Here is a 15461-nt window from a genome sequence, read left to right as displayed (position 1 = left end):
AGCTCCTTGGCCAGCCAATGTAGCCAAATTGATGAGACCCAACAGTGACCTGTGGCCTCCACATGTGACCACATACCCCATTCGAACACACACAACATTCATACACTTAGGCTGAGAAGCTAGGTGGTTTGCTGAGGTCAGGAAGTGGTATAGAGAAGACAGCACATGGCTTACCAGGGCTCAGCTTATCAATAAGGACAGGTGAAGCCTCAGGTGTTCAGACAGAGTAGAAACTGTGCATATTATCACTTGTCTTCAAGGCTTTGTAAGAAAAAAAAAACTTGTATAATTTCAAGGAAGATGGGGTCCTTTTTATTTTCAAAAGTAGTTTCTTTACTGGCTTAAGCCACGCATTTGATTCTCCAGAGTGGGAAATAAATATTTCCTATGCTTCTGATTGAAACTCTCTGCAAGGCTCTGTGGCTTTGAGATCAATATACTTGAACACGGGTATCGAATCCCATCAAGGACTTCAGTCTGATGCCCTTCTGTTCTTGAGCGTGCGTTCTAAAAGACTACATTTTATTTTCTTTTTCCACATGTGGATGTGTGATGTACATGTATATTCAATTCACATGTGTGTGGTGTACATGTGTGCAGATGTGATCAAAGGAGGCCTGAGGTTGACACCAGTATCTCCCGTGATAGCTCCCCACTGTATTTATTGATGTAGGGTCTTTGGTTGAACTCAGATCTATTGATTCTGGCTAGTCTAGCTGGCTAGCTAGTTCTGCTGATCCTTACCAAGAGCTGGGATCACAGGCAAGCTACCATGCCTGCCTGGCTTTTACATGGGAACTTTATCCACAGAGCCATCGTCCCAGCAGTCTTTGTGGCTACTTAACCAACATCACTGTGGTCTAGATCTCTGCCACTGGTGTCTAGAGTGGATCAATTAAATATCCACAGAGATGAACACAAGGAAGTTGTTGCCCCTTTATTGTTGACCTGGGCGACTTCAAGGAGGATAACATTCAATTAATTCTGACTGAAAGCATTAAAACACAAGCTGAATCCATGTCATCACCTGGGCCACAGGGACAGTCAAGGTCATGGTAGGTTTCTCCTATGCTGTAAGAAATCAATGCAATGTCATCACACTCTATTACTTTCCAAGTTGACTAAGTAATATGAGAAGGTGATTTTTTTCTTTAAACTTACAAGTACAATGTTCATGTACATGATTTTGAGAATAATTTAATACGTTAACCTCAAGATACCACTATATTCTAAGACCATTATTGTAAAGGAACGGATCCTTACAAGACCAAAATAACCCATATATCATGAGGTCGGTTTACCCTTTCTTTTTTATCTCCTCCTTCTTTCAACAAATGTGCACCACGATATTCCAATAGCAAGGCTAATGCCATGAATACGAAAGCTGCGATTTGCAAGGTACCAACCACATCTAGAACCCAGGGAGACCAATCAGACAGAGTGAGCCTCTCATTAATTAATTAATTCTAATTAAACAATCAGGTGATATCACAACACTCTGGGGTGCAGCACTGAAAATGTCCATTAAGTTTCTTTTCTCTTGATGATCAGAGGTCCCACGTTGTCTCCAGTCTCTTCGTTATGTTTTATGTGAGCTCCATCACAGAACGGAAACTAGGGAGAGAGAGAGACTGTAAAAGGTCTGATCCTTACACCAGTCTGTGCTTGCTCGCAGAGGGGTAGTGATGCCTGATTCCCACATATCATGGCTCCTCCTTTTCTTGGTTAGCAAATGGACAGGAGGATAAAATCCAGATTGCTACTTGAACTTCCCTCTGACATCTGGTGATGCATGCTGAAGGCTTTAGCTCTGACTACTTACTGGCTACCATTCTAGTAACCTATGCCTTTTCCCTCTTTATAAATAGACAAAATAAAAAAAAATGAGGTGTGCACTGAGGGTTGAATCCTGGGTTTTATGAACACTCTACCTACAATATGCTCATGGTTCTACTTGCAAGAGTTCAAGTTTATTCCATTAAAATCAATTTGTGGTTGGGTGTAGTGGTACACACATATAATGCCAACACTTGAGAGGCAGAGGCCAAAGGATCAAGAGTTCAAAGCCAGTCTAGGCTGCATGAAATCTTCTTTCAAAAAAAAAAAAAAAAACCAGAAGAATCAATTTGCTTAGGGCCCCTGTATCAATTATCCTCGAAGCAATCTTTGCTCCAGGTTTTTCATTTTGCTCATTCCTGAGCCCCTAGTGTTTTTCCCTTTTACTGCAGCTCATTCTGAATCGTTCATGGACATATTCTCTTCTGGATTCTTCTGGAAATATGACTATAAATTTCCAGTGTTCCTTCACTTTTACTAATTCCACATCACAGGCATAACTGGTACTTTTGTGTCTGGTGGGAGAGGGACAAGCTAGTCTGTGCCAGTATTTTCCAGAGAGGTTCCAAAGAGCCAACTTCTGCAGGACAGGGGCTTGCTGTTGCTGTGCTTACACAACAGATCAGGGAGCTCCCTGAGTCATGGCAGACTTTTTTTTTTAATTATTATTTTATGTGTATAGCTATTTTGTCTCCATGTATATCAGTGCACTGTGTATGTGCAGTGTCCATGAAGGCCAGAGAAGGGTGTCCAATTGATTCCTGTGTGCTGGGGAACAGGAAATGGCAGTCTTAACTGTGAGGAAGATGAGTATCCCTGGGGTGTGCAGCTGACTATGCCCAGTTTAGTAGGCATTTGGAACACTAGCTTGTGCCTATCCCTGATTCTTCCTCAGGTCCATATACCTACTTCACGGAACAGGTCAACCCTAGGACATTCCCTCCTGCCTCTGGCAGCCCTGTTGTCTCTCCCCACAGATGCTCACACTGGTAGCACCTGTCTTTTGGTAACATAGGCTTTCACTGACTTGGACACAGACTTCTAACTATCTGTTGAAACAGCAGTAAAAGGTCAGCTGCTAATTGCTTAATCCCAGAGTCTCCCATCATCACCCACTCACTCACCTGGCTGTGCTGACAGGCCAGCTCAGCACCAGAGCCCAGCAGGAAAACTCTCCTTCCCACTTGGACGCTCTATCTTTACTTCTCCCCCAGAGTCTGTCCTATCTCCTGACTCTGAGCTGCCCAAATGCAGAACATTCTTTGAGATTTCATCTCTGATTCTTATCGAGTCCACCTTGACTCACCAGTTCTGCTGGCTTCTGCTGCCACCGTGTCCCTACGTCACACCCACTGCTGCTGCTGCCCATTTTCACTCAATATCATCTCAAACCCACTCTTTCCAACTGAACTCTTTAGCACTGTCATGAAAACATTAGCTATTCAAACTGAATTTCTTGTTTTTGTTAAACACCCCCCACCCCCAAACCACATGCTAAGATCCTGTAGTTTCCTCCCCAGTCTCCCTGACCAGGGAGTCCCTGCCAGGGCTGGAGAGACATCAGCAGTTAAATGCACGCTGCTGTTCCAGAGGCCCTGTGTGTGGTTCCCAGTACCCATGTCAGGTGGCTCACAACTGCCTATAACTTAGTTCCAGGAGACCCAACTCTGTGAGCACCTATACTCATGTACATACATATAATTTAAACTAATAAAAATAATCAGTCTTTTGAAAAGGTCGCTGCTCTCCACCAATCCTGTTCATTTCTCTCCATCTCCACAGCCTGCACCCTGCCATAAGTTACATTTAAAAGACCCATGAGAGGCAAAGTCTTCACTCTGATTCTCCTCATGGACTCATCTCTGGCGGCCGAGTCTTCACCCACTCCCTTCCCTCGTGACTGCTTTCTTCACACGTTGAGAAAGCATTCCTAATACTTGTGTATGCTTATGTGTATGTTTTCCCAGAGGCAGTCTAACTCTCGAAAAATGTTAGCCATGGCAAAGCACTCCCACTCACCAATGCACCTGAACTACACACACAGGCCTCACTGCCCGATACCCATGTTTGCATGTCAGCAGGTATACACAGTGAGCAGTTTTAACTCGCTGATGGAAGAGTGTCTGTGACTGGGGAAAGCCTCCATTTTTACTTCCTCTGGTTTAGTCAGCAGCAAGAATGGAGCCCCTGTAGGCACACCTTGTAAAACTAGTCTAGTCTACAGGCACCAAGAGATTATGTCCTAGTAGCTCCAGGAGTACCTACAGCTCACATTCTATACCCACATCAAGCCATCGTGGGACACAGTGACATCTCTTCAACTGTGTTTTACTGGCCCACATGACACCGAGCAACTAGAAGTGCCTACTGAAATATAATTCCTTGCGACGGTGATGTGGGATGAAGGGAGGGGAAGCAGAACAGGAGAGAGTACTAACTAGCATGCACATGACATGGAAGCTGAAAGGGGTACTCTTAGGGTTAGAAATGGGACCAGTAAGAGGTGCCAGGAGGAGGAGGGCAGGAAGGACGGTGGGAGGTGGCAGAGAAGAACAAAACATATGTTATATATTCATGAAAATGCCACAGTGAAGCCCATTTCTTAGCATGCTAACTAAATAACTACAATATGTATCCCCCACTCCCAACAGGACTGGAGAAAGGGTTCAGCAGTTAAGAGTATGTGTACTGTTCCCGAAGAAAACCTGAGCTTGAATCCTAGCTCCTAGCACCGGCCGGGCACCGTATAACTGCAAGTAACTCAAGCTCCAGAGGGATCTGATACCTCTGGCCTCTGCAGGTACTTTTGCTCATGTGAATATACCAATGTGTGTGTGTGCGCGCGCGCGCGCGCACAAACACACACACACACACACACACAGGTATTATTAAAAGCTAAGAAATTAAAAAATAATAAAATAAAATACTCCCCCACTTTCCCAAACACATTTTCTACTAGGTATCATATAGCTCTCTCCATGTTTATGACACAGTTCATGATAGCATTCTCCACTGTGGTAAGTCTCCAACATACTGCAATTTCAGAAAATGGTACTTGAAATTATGTGGGTTTTTTCTTTTCTTTCTTCTTTTAGATCTAGGGACCAAACTCATGGCTTCTGGTAAGCTTTCTGCCTAGCCTGAACTCCCAACTCAGCATGTTATGGCCTTGGAAATTAAGCTAAGGAAACCCACTTTTCATAAATGTAAACAATAGCACATTCATTGTTAACACTGGGTCTCCCAGGACATCTGAAATTCATAAGTCACCCAGTGAATTATCCTGTCAAGATGTTTAAGAAGCGGATCCCACAGTCCATGTCCAGAGCCTGCAGGTGTCACTTCCACCTTGCAGAATATAATTCTTATCACATTGATTGGATTTTAAAGGATTCAAAGTGCCAGGTGTTTAGTTACAGGAACTGCAGCTAAAGGGATGCTTAGGGTATTTACCCGTAAGAAGTCTAAGCCAGGTAAGGGGGTTCACACCTATAAGCCAAAGCAGGAAGACTGGCAGCAGTGCAGGGCTAACCTGGCTACAAAGTGAGCCTCTGTAGGTGCATGGGCTACCCAGTAAGATCCTGTCTCAAACACACACTTTGCTCAGTCTATTTCTCATCATACTTGGGCTGTAGACATTCCTCCTGAGGTCCCTTTGGGGAAGAATTTTTTTCCTTCATCTTTGGTGAAGCAAGAAGATGATGGTTAACTCAGTTTAATTCAGTGAGGGTATGATTAATCTTCCTGCATGTCAACTAACTGTACATTTAAGAAAGTCTATTCCACAAGAGTGTGGAAAGCTGTGTTTGGAGGGGCAAGCCTACAGCCCCCAGCACTTGAGGCAGACACAGCACCATGGCAAGTCTGAGGCCGGTCTGAGCTACCTGGTAAGACCCTGTCTCAGACAAACAGAGAGCAGTATTCGAAACCGAGGGAGGAACAGACCCACAGAAGCAGGAAGGGAGGGGGTCTCCACCAGCCTTGCATGGCGTCACATGGGTGCAGCGCTCACCTTTTTGGACCTCCAGCAGCGGCAGTACACAGCCTTATCTCCCAGGTCCTCCATGTCGAAAGCGTGGACAACCTTGGGGTTGTCTTTCTGGATCTGAAGGTTCACCATAGATTTGGCTCGGTTTTCTTTAACGTAGAACTTTTTGTAAGCCAGGTAACCGAGAGCAGCTGTGCCAGCAGCAAATGTCACGGCTGCAATCCACTCAGCTGCAACGGGCAAGGGAGGTAGGGACTGTTAGAGGCAGCAATGCTCACCAAACCTGATAGCGTTAATCTACTTCTTAGTTATGTGCAGGTGGCATGTGCCCACAGCACACGCTGGAGTCAGAGGGCAACCTCTGGGAGTTGGTTTGGAGTCTCCCTCCATCACGTGTGTCCTGGGAATCTAACTCAGGTTTGCAGGTTTGGCAGCATCTGAGCCATCTTGCCGGTCTGACAACGATTTTCAGTGTTAATAAATGACCCTGACACAATGCTGTGGCAGTTCTTTTCCCACAGCTTTCCACAGCCCTCACTCAGGCAGACGTGTTTTTGCTACTGAGTGGACAGCTAAATTAATGTAAAAGAGGGAAAAGCAAAGATGATTTTCTCTTCTCTAAGACAGCGGAGGGAAAGCAGGGCTCGATAATATTCCAAGTGCACATCAACATTTTCAGCTTGTGCACTTGCAATACCTACTGCTTAAAGAAGAAAACGAAACCTGGAAAGTAAGATTCAGGTTATAAACAAAACAGAAAGATTGGGAAGTGATGGCTGCCATTGGCAAAATGACTTCACTTAAAGAGCAAAACCCCCTAGTGGCTTTGAGGTGCATTAATTTACCAAAACCCAATGCACCTCTACATTAACACAAACAATCAGATCTAGACAAGACAAAGACCTTTAAAGCCCACCCCCAACTGCAGAACATACCCAGCATCTGCCTGGCAGGGCTGGTTTTAGGTCTGAAGTTATTCAGAGGCTACCACAATTTGCAAATTGCTTTCTCACTATAATACAAAGCAGACTGTTAATAGTCTCATGTGAAACATTCAATAAATACTTCATTTCTATTTTCTTTCTGAATTTCCCAAAACTTAAGCGAAATGTTACTCTACTTTCTAGTAATAATAAAAAATTATTGGACTAACAGGCCATGAATTTATTCCTTCTGCATCCAAGGACTCCTTAGAAACCCAAGTACTTAGCAGCCACCCTGGCTCCAGGCAGTGACGGCAGAAGCCAAGTTCAGCATTATCGGGTTGGCCTTAGCCTCTGAAGAGAGTTGTCTAGTCCCAAGCATGGAGGGGCTGCAGGAAGAAGTCGAACAAGGTCAGGATAAACACACTGGGCTGCTTCCTAGCACTTCCTCAGTCAGGTCTTCAGTGTCTGAAATGAGTTCCCAGACTATCAAATAAAGCCCTAGGGAGATAAGTACAAAAACATTTTATTGCCAAACACAATCCCAAGGGCATAGTGGACCCCAGGATGTTTCCGCCGTGTCTCATAAGTGGGACAGATCTGATGGTGCCTACACGAACCAAAACCAGAGCTCAATCTTTTCATCTTTTTGTTTTGTTTTGAGACATGGTTTCTGTGTAGCCCTGGCTGTCCTGGAACTCACTCTGCAGACCAGACTGGCCTGGAACCTCCCAAATTCTGGGATTAAAAGCAAGCTGGAGCTCAATCCTAACAGCTTCAATCAGAAGATCCTTCATACCCTTGCTAACTAATCCCTTTCTTTCATCTTAGTCTCATTTGTTCAAAGGCTTCCATCCAATGTTTCCAATGGGTACACTCTATAGATCAGGGACTCTACTTTCAACTACAGTAACATTTTTCTCTGAAGAAAAAACAATTTAGACTGATTTCCATCCCAGGTCATTTCCATTTCTTCTTGCTAGGGCACCTAAAATAAACATTAACTGGTATTTTGCTATTCCCAGGTGCCACATGACCAGTGGTCACCTGACAGTGTCAAACCTTTGGACCTCATCGGGAATTTTTCTCTTTTTACAGTACTGGGAACTGACCCAAGGCTTCGTCGAGTAGTCTAGGCAAACGTTCTGCCTCTGTGATGCATCCCCGGCCTTTCAGAATATTTTGTAACTATGCATTCTGTGTAAATGTCTCGTGAACTTCAGTATTCAAGCTGGGCCAAAATTTATTTTGCTCTGCCTGACTCCCAGCCTTCCCCTTCAACAAACAGTTCAGGAATACATCCAGTGTGAAGTCATTCACAGTTCAGACAGAAGAGTTTGAGGCCAGCCTTAGCTAGACATCGGACCTGTCTCAAAAGATGAAAACCTCAATTTCACAGTGTCTACTGACATGGAATAGGAACTCAAAAGGCAGCCATAACCCTTCCTCTAAATTAAGATAACACAACTCCTTGAATATTGTGATCTTAGTTCCTCTCTGGCAGGAACTTCAATTCATTTTGCAGGTAAATTATCCCACCTGATGCCCATTTGCCGTAATGGAGCCCAGGCTCTGCCTCCTGAGAAGCCTTTTGTCTTTAATGATTCCCCACAAACTTCAAAAGTCCTGAGATTTCATTCCAAGTGTTAAACGTTCTTCTATTCTCTTTTCTCACATTACCATATTAATATACAGGATAACATTCAAAAACAAATCCCAAATTAACTTTTACCTTCTCCAGATTTTTTTGACCAGGGAAGAAATGACAGGGGAAGGAACACAGAAATGCAGCCATACTACAGATATCCCAGCAGACACAAACCCTAGATAGTCAAGGATGTCTGTCCTGTGGGAATCAACACACAGGCGGTGACCACTTATGTGTGCTAGAGAAACAGCACTGGATTCACTCCAAGTGAGTGCTTTGGACTTGAAGAGCTACATAGGGCCTTGGGGGAGGGGTGGGGAGTTTTTCTATTCTTCCTTCTTCCCAAATTCTAATTTTCTAATCTCATTAGAGACAAATTGCTAGTTTCCAGATGGAAGAAAAAACTGTTGCTATTTTATCACTCCATTACTGCAGCCTCAATCAGTTCTGTGGGGTTTTTGTTGTTGTTGTTGTTGTTTTTTCTAGCAAAATAGTGGCAAACAACCAACCCTGGCAACTCCAGGGCAAAGAAAGAAAAGGGAAGGACAGAGACTGGAAAAAAAAAAAAAATCCAAATGCCAATCCGGAGGAGAAAGAATCAGAGAGTGAGCAAATAACACAACTCAAGAATGCTCAGTGCTCCATCCCGCCTCTGCAGTGCTCTGTCCTGCCTCTGCAGGTCGGCAACACTCAGTATGGCAGAAGTCTGTCTCTTAGAATTAGTAACACACACAGTATCAGCTTGAGCCCTGCATCTACCACCAGAATCTGAGTGCCCTTGGGGTCCTACCTCTCTGCACTCAGAGCATGGCAGGGTTAGTTTTAAGTTCACTCACAACTTCAGAGATAATACAGGACTCTTGCGAGGATCAACCGTTCTCTATTAGCACCTTCCAGACCGTGAGTACCTTCCAGCCTTCTCCGGGGCTGCCTTCCTTCCTGAGTTATATACAGTTCTTAAGTGTGGGTTGTTTCTGTAGATCCATCAAACCTGTTTTCTCCTATATAAGCACCAACCATTAAGGGAAGATTAGAGCCAAACAGGGCAACATGCTCTCAGCTTCCTCACACTGCCTGGGGCCTACTTTACAGCCTCTGGTTTCTCTTGGACTTGCTCCTAAACCCACAGCCCTCTCGCTATGACCGATCCCCCAGATCTGCTTTACTGGGAGGGTTCATTTGCTTTGACTTAGATATCTCACCCTTCTTTTCCTTTACACTAGTTGTCCAAAGGACCTTCACCTACCCACTACCACCAACTGCCACAGAACCGGAATGTGCTTGGGTCAGGGAAGGGGGAGGGGCGCTGGGCTGAAACCAAGCCTTCCCTGCCTGCTGTTTTCTTTTTTCTTTTCTTTTCTTTTTTTTTTTTTTTTTTTTGGTTTTTCGAGACAGGGTTTCTTTGTGTAAGCTTTGGAGGCAGTCCTGGAACTCTCTCTGTTGACCAGGCTGGTCTCGAACTCACAGAGATCTTGTAGACCAGGCTGGTCTTGAACTCACATAGATCCACCTGCCTCTGCCTCCCGAGTGCTGGGATTAAAGGCATGCACCACCAACGCCAGGCTCTGCCTGCTGTTTTCTTCATCAAGGTTTGGTACACCTGACTTCCAAGTCAGGGAGCAATATACAGTGATGGATGACCAATTCACCTTGATTTTCATCTGTCGCTTCCATGGGCTCAGTGCTCCTACATTAAATGGCTTTTTCTAGACCTGCATCTAGACCTTTCGTTTACTTTCTCAGACTCAGAAAACAAAAAGCATCAATCAGCCTGAGGCACCTCAGGCACCCACAGGGCTGCACTGGGTTACTCTTCCCCATTCCAGAAAATATCCTCTAAAGACAACAGCTCCTATTTCAGCTCCAAATCCCACTGCTCATTATCTGCTTACTATTTTATCCGAGTGACCTGTGCATTCTTTTGCAGAAAAAAAAAATCCATTAGATAACTTTCCAAGACTCAAAAAACTTACTGAATTAATGTATTGTGATAGGATGAAGTGGAAAAATATAAAGGAGTCCGAAGAAAGCCAGGATATAAATAAAGAGTATAATCAGACAGGCCAACACTGGTTATGTGCTTGGGATGACCCAAGTCTGGAGTGGACAACAAAGCCCAGGAAAACACATAAATCCCTCTTTATAACCCGTGGACAGGCCCAAGTAAGAATACGTACAAGAGAAGGCAAGGCAGCCACTAAAGCACAAGGCGTAGGGCTGGCAAGAAGGCTCTGAGAACACAGGTGCCTGCTGCCAAGTATGTCTACCTGAGTTTCATCCCTGACTCACACTGTGGGAGGAGAGTAACACCCCCAAGTTGTCCTCTGACCTCCACCCAAGTGCTGTAACATGAGACACGTCCCCTAGAACTCATACAAAATAAGTAATTTATTAAACAGGAATTTCGATTTAAGAGGCTGGCGGGATAGCTCTGTGAGTAAAGGCACTTGCTGGGAAAGGCTGATGATCCGAACTCAATTCATGTAACCCACGGGACTGAAGAACAGACACTACAAAGCTGTCCTCTGACCTCTACTCCACTCAACAGCATGTATGCCTTACACACACACACACACACACACACACACACACACACACACACACACACACACACGGAAATATTCAGTTTAGCTGGCCTCTTGGTTTTAGAGGTTAAGGTGAATTATGATTGACTTTTGGCTGGATAGAGTAAAACCTTTATGTGGAGCTTATTTTAAAGTATCCAGGTGTAGCTGCTTATATCTTTAACCCAGCCCTGGGAGGCAGAGTCCGGCAGATCTCTGTGAATTTGAGGCCAGCCTATTCTACATAGGAGTTTCAGGCCAGCCAGGGTTATATAGGGAGACCCTGTCTCAAATAAACAAAGGAAAACAAGCATTGGTAAGATAGCACAAGATAATACTATCTAGAGTCAGGAGAGAGTGACTTCAGTCAGCCTTGTGGAAATGGAAGGGTGAAAGATGATGGCAGCTGGCTCTGTGAGGTGTGGAGGCACTGAGATCTGAGCAAGTTCAGAAAGGCCATCTATTGGGCAAGAGGAAGAACCACGAGATTGCATATATGGGCATCAAAGGCCACTTTCCAGAAACCATAATGAGTGAACAGGTACATGTGCAAACTATCTCATCCTGAGTTCCACCACTTTTCTGGATTGCCTCTCTCTAACACCAGTCCTGGTTTGACACACACTTAGTTTTATTAACCACCTTCCCTCTGCACCCCAGGCTTTCCCTCCCCAATATAAACAATTCTGCAAGCATAGACCTCACCCCCCACACTTTTAATTTTTTTTCTTGAGATACTCATGTTACATAGCCCAAGCTGGCCTCCCACTCTTGATTCTCCAGCCTTAGCCTCCAGAGGGCTGGGATAGCAGGTATTTGCAACCACACCTGGCTGTAAATCAATATATTATTTTTCCACTAAATACCAGTAGGAATATTAACTCTGGGGGTCCAGGGTATGGCACACTGCTTGCTTTGTTCATACAAAGCCCTGTGTAAAATTCCCAGCACCAACTAAACTGGGTGTAATATTCAAGAATTCAAAATGATAAACCACAACAATTTTACAAGGCACAAGAAGTAAACATTAAAAAGTATATTGTAGTGGCTGTATAAATGCCTCCACAGTTAAGAGCAAAGGCTGGTTTCCCAGAGTATCAGGAACCATCCCCAGCACCAGGTTCAAGGTAACTTGACTGATACCGTCTTCTGGCCTCCTTGGGCACCTCATGTATACCATTTACAAACACCAACATACAAACAGCCAAAACACTCCTATTTATAAAATAAATAAATCTTAAAAGGGAGCGGGATTTATTTCCAAGGTATTCTATATTCCAACTTTGAGAAGGAAGGGCTGATAGAAGAGACTTGCAAAGCCTTTGGGACTCTCCCTACTCTACGGTCTTCATAATGATCTGTCATTCCTATTTTTAAGAAGTTACCCCATATAATATAACTTGAAGTAACTGGGGGTTTCACCCAGAGATTTCATATTCCTTAGGTAATGGAGAGTCATCTTTGGGTTTCCTTGTGCCCCAAAATTAAGCAAAACCAAAACCTTATCTTTTGACTGTAGGAAAGACGAGCCTGCAAATGATGGCAAGTTCCTGGGGGTTCAACTTCCTTTTCAACAGCTTCCTATCTAAATCAGGTTCTAGTACCTACTTATACAATCTGATCCCCAATTTCAAACAAAAACATATTTTGCAATCTTTTGGCTCACCTCATGCATGAGCAACAGTGTTCCTACAAAATTAAAACAACCGCACCACAAACCACATGAGAATTTTATTTTATGCAATAGTCTCATTGCCAAGAACATTGTTCCTTCAGGTGTGGTGGCACAGGTCTCAGCACTGGAGAGGTTGATACAGGAAGTTCAGGGCTAGCCTGGGCTACAGTGAAAGATTATGTCTCAAAACAAAAAAAAAAACAAACCTCCAAGAACAAACAAACAAACAAAAAGGGAAACCCCAGATTTTAAAAACAATAAAGAAAATTAAACTCACCAAAGTATTTAAAGTACTTAAAGGAGTCCCAAGATGGCTATCTGTAGGGAGCCGGTTCCTGCATTCTCCATTACAATAATGGTGCCTAAAGACACCAAGATGTAAATTACTTCACAGGCGCTGGGTAATCTCCATTCCTTTGATCTCTGCCTATCCCGTGGCTCATTTGGCCTGAGGAGCTGAAGCCATTCATAGGGTAACACGTCCCAGGCGGCTGCTTGCCAGCCTTTTTAAGGGATGGGTTTCTTGGTTCAGTGTCTCCGCTCTGGTAAGCTTATGCTCTCCCCAACTCTCAAGATGCATTAAAGCTTGTCTGCAGAAGGATCCGAGTGTCCTGCGTGTATTTCTTGCCGGCGAGAAAATACAGCACGCTCGGGACAGCTATCCTTTGGAGTAAATTTTGCAAATTGTCTTTATCTTTAGTAACTTAAAAATGTTTGGGCATTAGCATGATGGCTCAGTGGGGAGAAAGGTGCCCACTGCCAAGCCCGATAACCTGAATTTGATCACCGGGACTCAAAGGGTGGAAGAGAATCAACTCCTACATGTTGTGGTCTCACTTCCATGCCATGGCACCAGACAAATGTTGTTAAAACAACAACCACAACAACAACAAAGTTTTTCTCCCTCTCACCTGCCAAATCAGTTTCATCGACAGAAGGTAGAACCCTCCAGTATATAGAACCCTAACTACTACAAACTTAAGGTCCAAATTAGGAATGGTGACAGACTCAATATTTGCTGAATGAGGACTCAATGAGGCTCATGGTAATTAACTTTTTACCTTTACTCTACTAAGGTTAGAGGTAACCACACCCTGGGGTGTGGTATTTTACACCTGGGCAGAGGCTATCATGCTTACTGCATAGCCTGTGGTCAATTTTAACAGCTTATCACCACCTTGCACTAACCAGGTTTCACCAATTCTCAATATTTCAACCAGATTTCTTCAAACACTGTTCTCAAAGCTACGGAAGGCTATTTCCAGCTGTTTCTTGGACCACCGCCACGCACCAGTGGCTGGGTGCAAGGTGCGTAAGAAACTGGGAAACTCAAGACCTCGCTCGGATTGGATTTCTTCACCTCGAATCACAAAGCCAGAAAAAAAAAAAAAAAATCTACGACATGACCATTCCCGGACGCCAGGGTTGCAAGAAGCTGCCCATTTCCCCACGCTGCCTCTCTGTGCCCTGGGAGGGACTAAGTTAGGTCAGGGGCGTTTTGGGGTGGACTGTGACGCGCTTAGCCTGGTTTGCTCACAGCGTGGCTGGCTGGGAAAGTGGTCCAGGGCCGGGACACCAGCATCCCGCCAACCCCGACCTCCCCGCAGGCCTGCGCCTGCCCTTGTGCAGGTCAAGGTGACGGTCCGGATAAGAGTGGCGGGGACCGGCCGCGGGCGGCTCACCTCGCACTGAGGAGTGGCAGCTGGAGACCATGGTGAGGGCAGCGGGCAGGCCGTGGCAGGACCGCGCGGGCGAGCGCTGGGGACCACGGAGATCCGGGAAAGACGCGACCTCCGGGGCCCACTCACAGCCACTGCGCAAGCGCCGCGGCCAGCTGGGGAGCGCGTGTGAGGGCGCGCCGGTAGAGTCGCGCATGCGCAGCGGCCCTAACCCGGAGGACCGGTGAGGATTTGACAGCCGCGGTACGGCCCTGAGCGCCAAAGCGGTGACTGCGTCTGCGCCAGCCGGGCGAGCCTATCCAGGCCGGGTTTTACAGGTGGTCCGGTTGTGAGCGTTTCAGGTGACTCAGGACAAGTACTTGCAGGATTGTGGCGCTATGGCCTGCCAGTTCTTTATGGTTGGCCATAAGCCCGCTTTGGCTATAGGTAACGCAAGGTGTGGCCAGCTCAACTGCGGGTCCTGCAAGCAAATCTGGCCCAGCTCCGCTGTGGGTCCTGCAAGGCCAGACTCTGCTATAGGATGCCAGTGCAAGCCACACCGGCATTGATGGAACTGCCTGTAGAACCTCTGCTAGCCACATTGGGCCTCCATCCCTTCTGTCTTTGACCTTGCCAGGCATCTACCCCATAGAGCCCGAGGAAGACAAAAACAAAAACAACTTGCTCCGGCAGGTGAGGCAGTTCAGCAGTACCGTGCTTGCTCAACAGTATTGTGCTTGCTCAACGTGCGCAGCGCTCTGCCTTCAATTCCCAGCATTGCCGTGAATAAATAAACATTCAGTGGACGAGTGTTTAAAATACGCGTTTACCCAGAAAAACGATTTAGAAGCCCGCAGAGCCTTAGAGATTAAGAGCACATGTAGTTTTGCATAGGACCCAAGTTTGATCCCCAGCACCCAAGGAAGTGGCTTCACAACGCCTGTTATTCCAGCTCCAAGCAACCCTCCAGCTCCTCTGGCCTGCACATGTTAATCCTTTAAAAGATTAACAATCCTTTTTAAAAAAAGAAAAGTGGCCGGGCGTTGGTGGCGCACGTTTTTAATCTCAGCACTCGGGAGGCAGAGGCAGGCGGATCTCTGTGAGTTCCAGGCCAGCTAGGTCTCCAGACGAGTGCCAGGATAGGCTCCAAAGCTACACAGAGAAACCTT

General features: G+C 45.5%; 1 protein-coding gene across 1 annotated transcript; it reads right to left on the bottom strand.

Annotated features, from left to right (window-relative positions):
• Positions 1-912: 912 nt before the first annotated feature.
• On the bottom strand, positions 913-14524 carry Cisd1 (CDGSH iron sulfur domain 1). Its single transcript, XM_027395121.1, has 3 exons — positions 14317-14524; positions 5849-6054; positions 913-1614 (listed from the first exon to the last, which is right to left on the bottom strand). The coding sequence occupies exons 1-3, from the start codon at positions 14507-14509 to the stop codon at positions 1525-1527; spliced, it is 489 nt and encodes a 162-aa protein (XP_027250922.1). The 5' UTR covers positions 14510-14524; the 3' UTR covers positions 913-1524.
• Between the last annotated feature and the right edge of the window lie 937 nt (positions 14525-15461).

This window comes from Cricetulus griseus (genome assembly GCF_003668045.3).
Source record: "Cricetulus griseus strain 17A/GY chromosome 1 unlocalized genomic scaffold, alternate assembly CriGri-PICRH-1.0 chr1_0, whole genome shotgun sequence".
Classification (NCBI taxonomy): Eukaryota; Metazoa; Chordata; class Mammalia; order Rodentia; family Cricetidae; genus Cricetulus; species Cricetulus griseus.
This window is presented reverse-complemented; position numbering and strand designations above follow the sequence as displayed.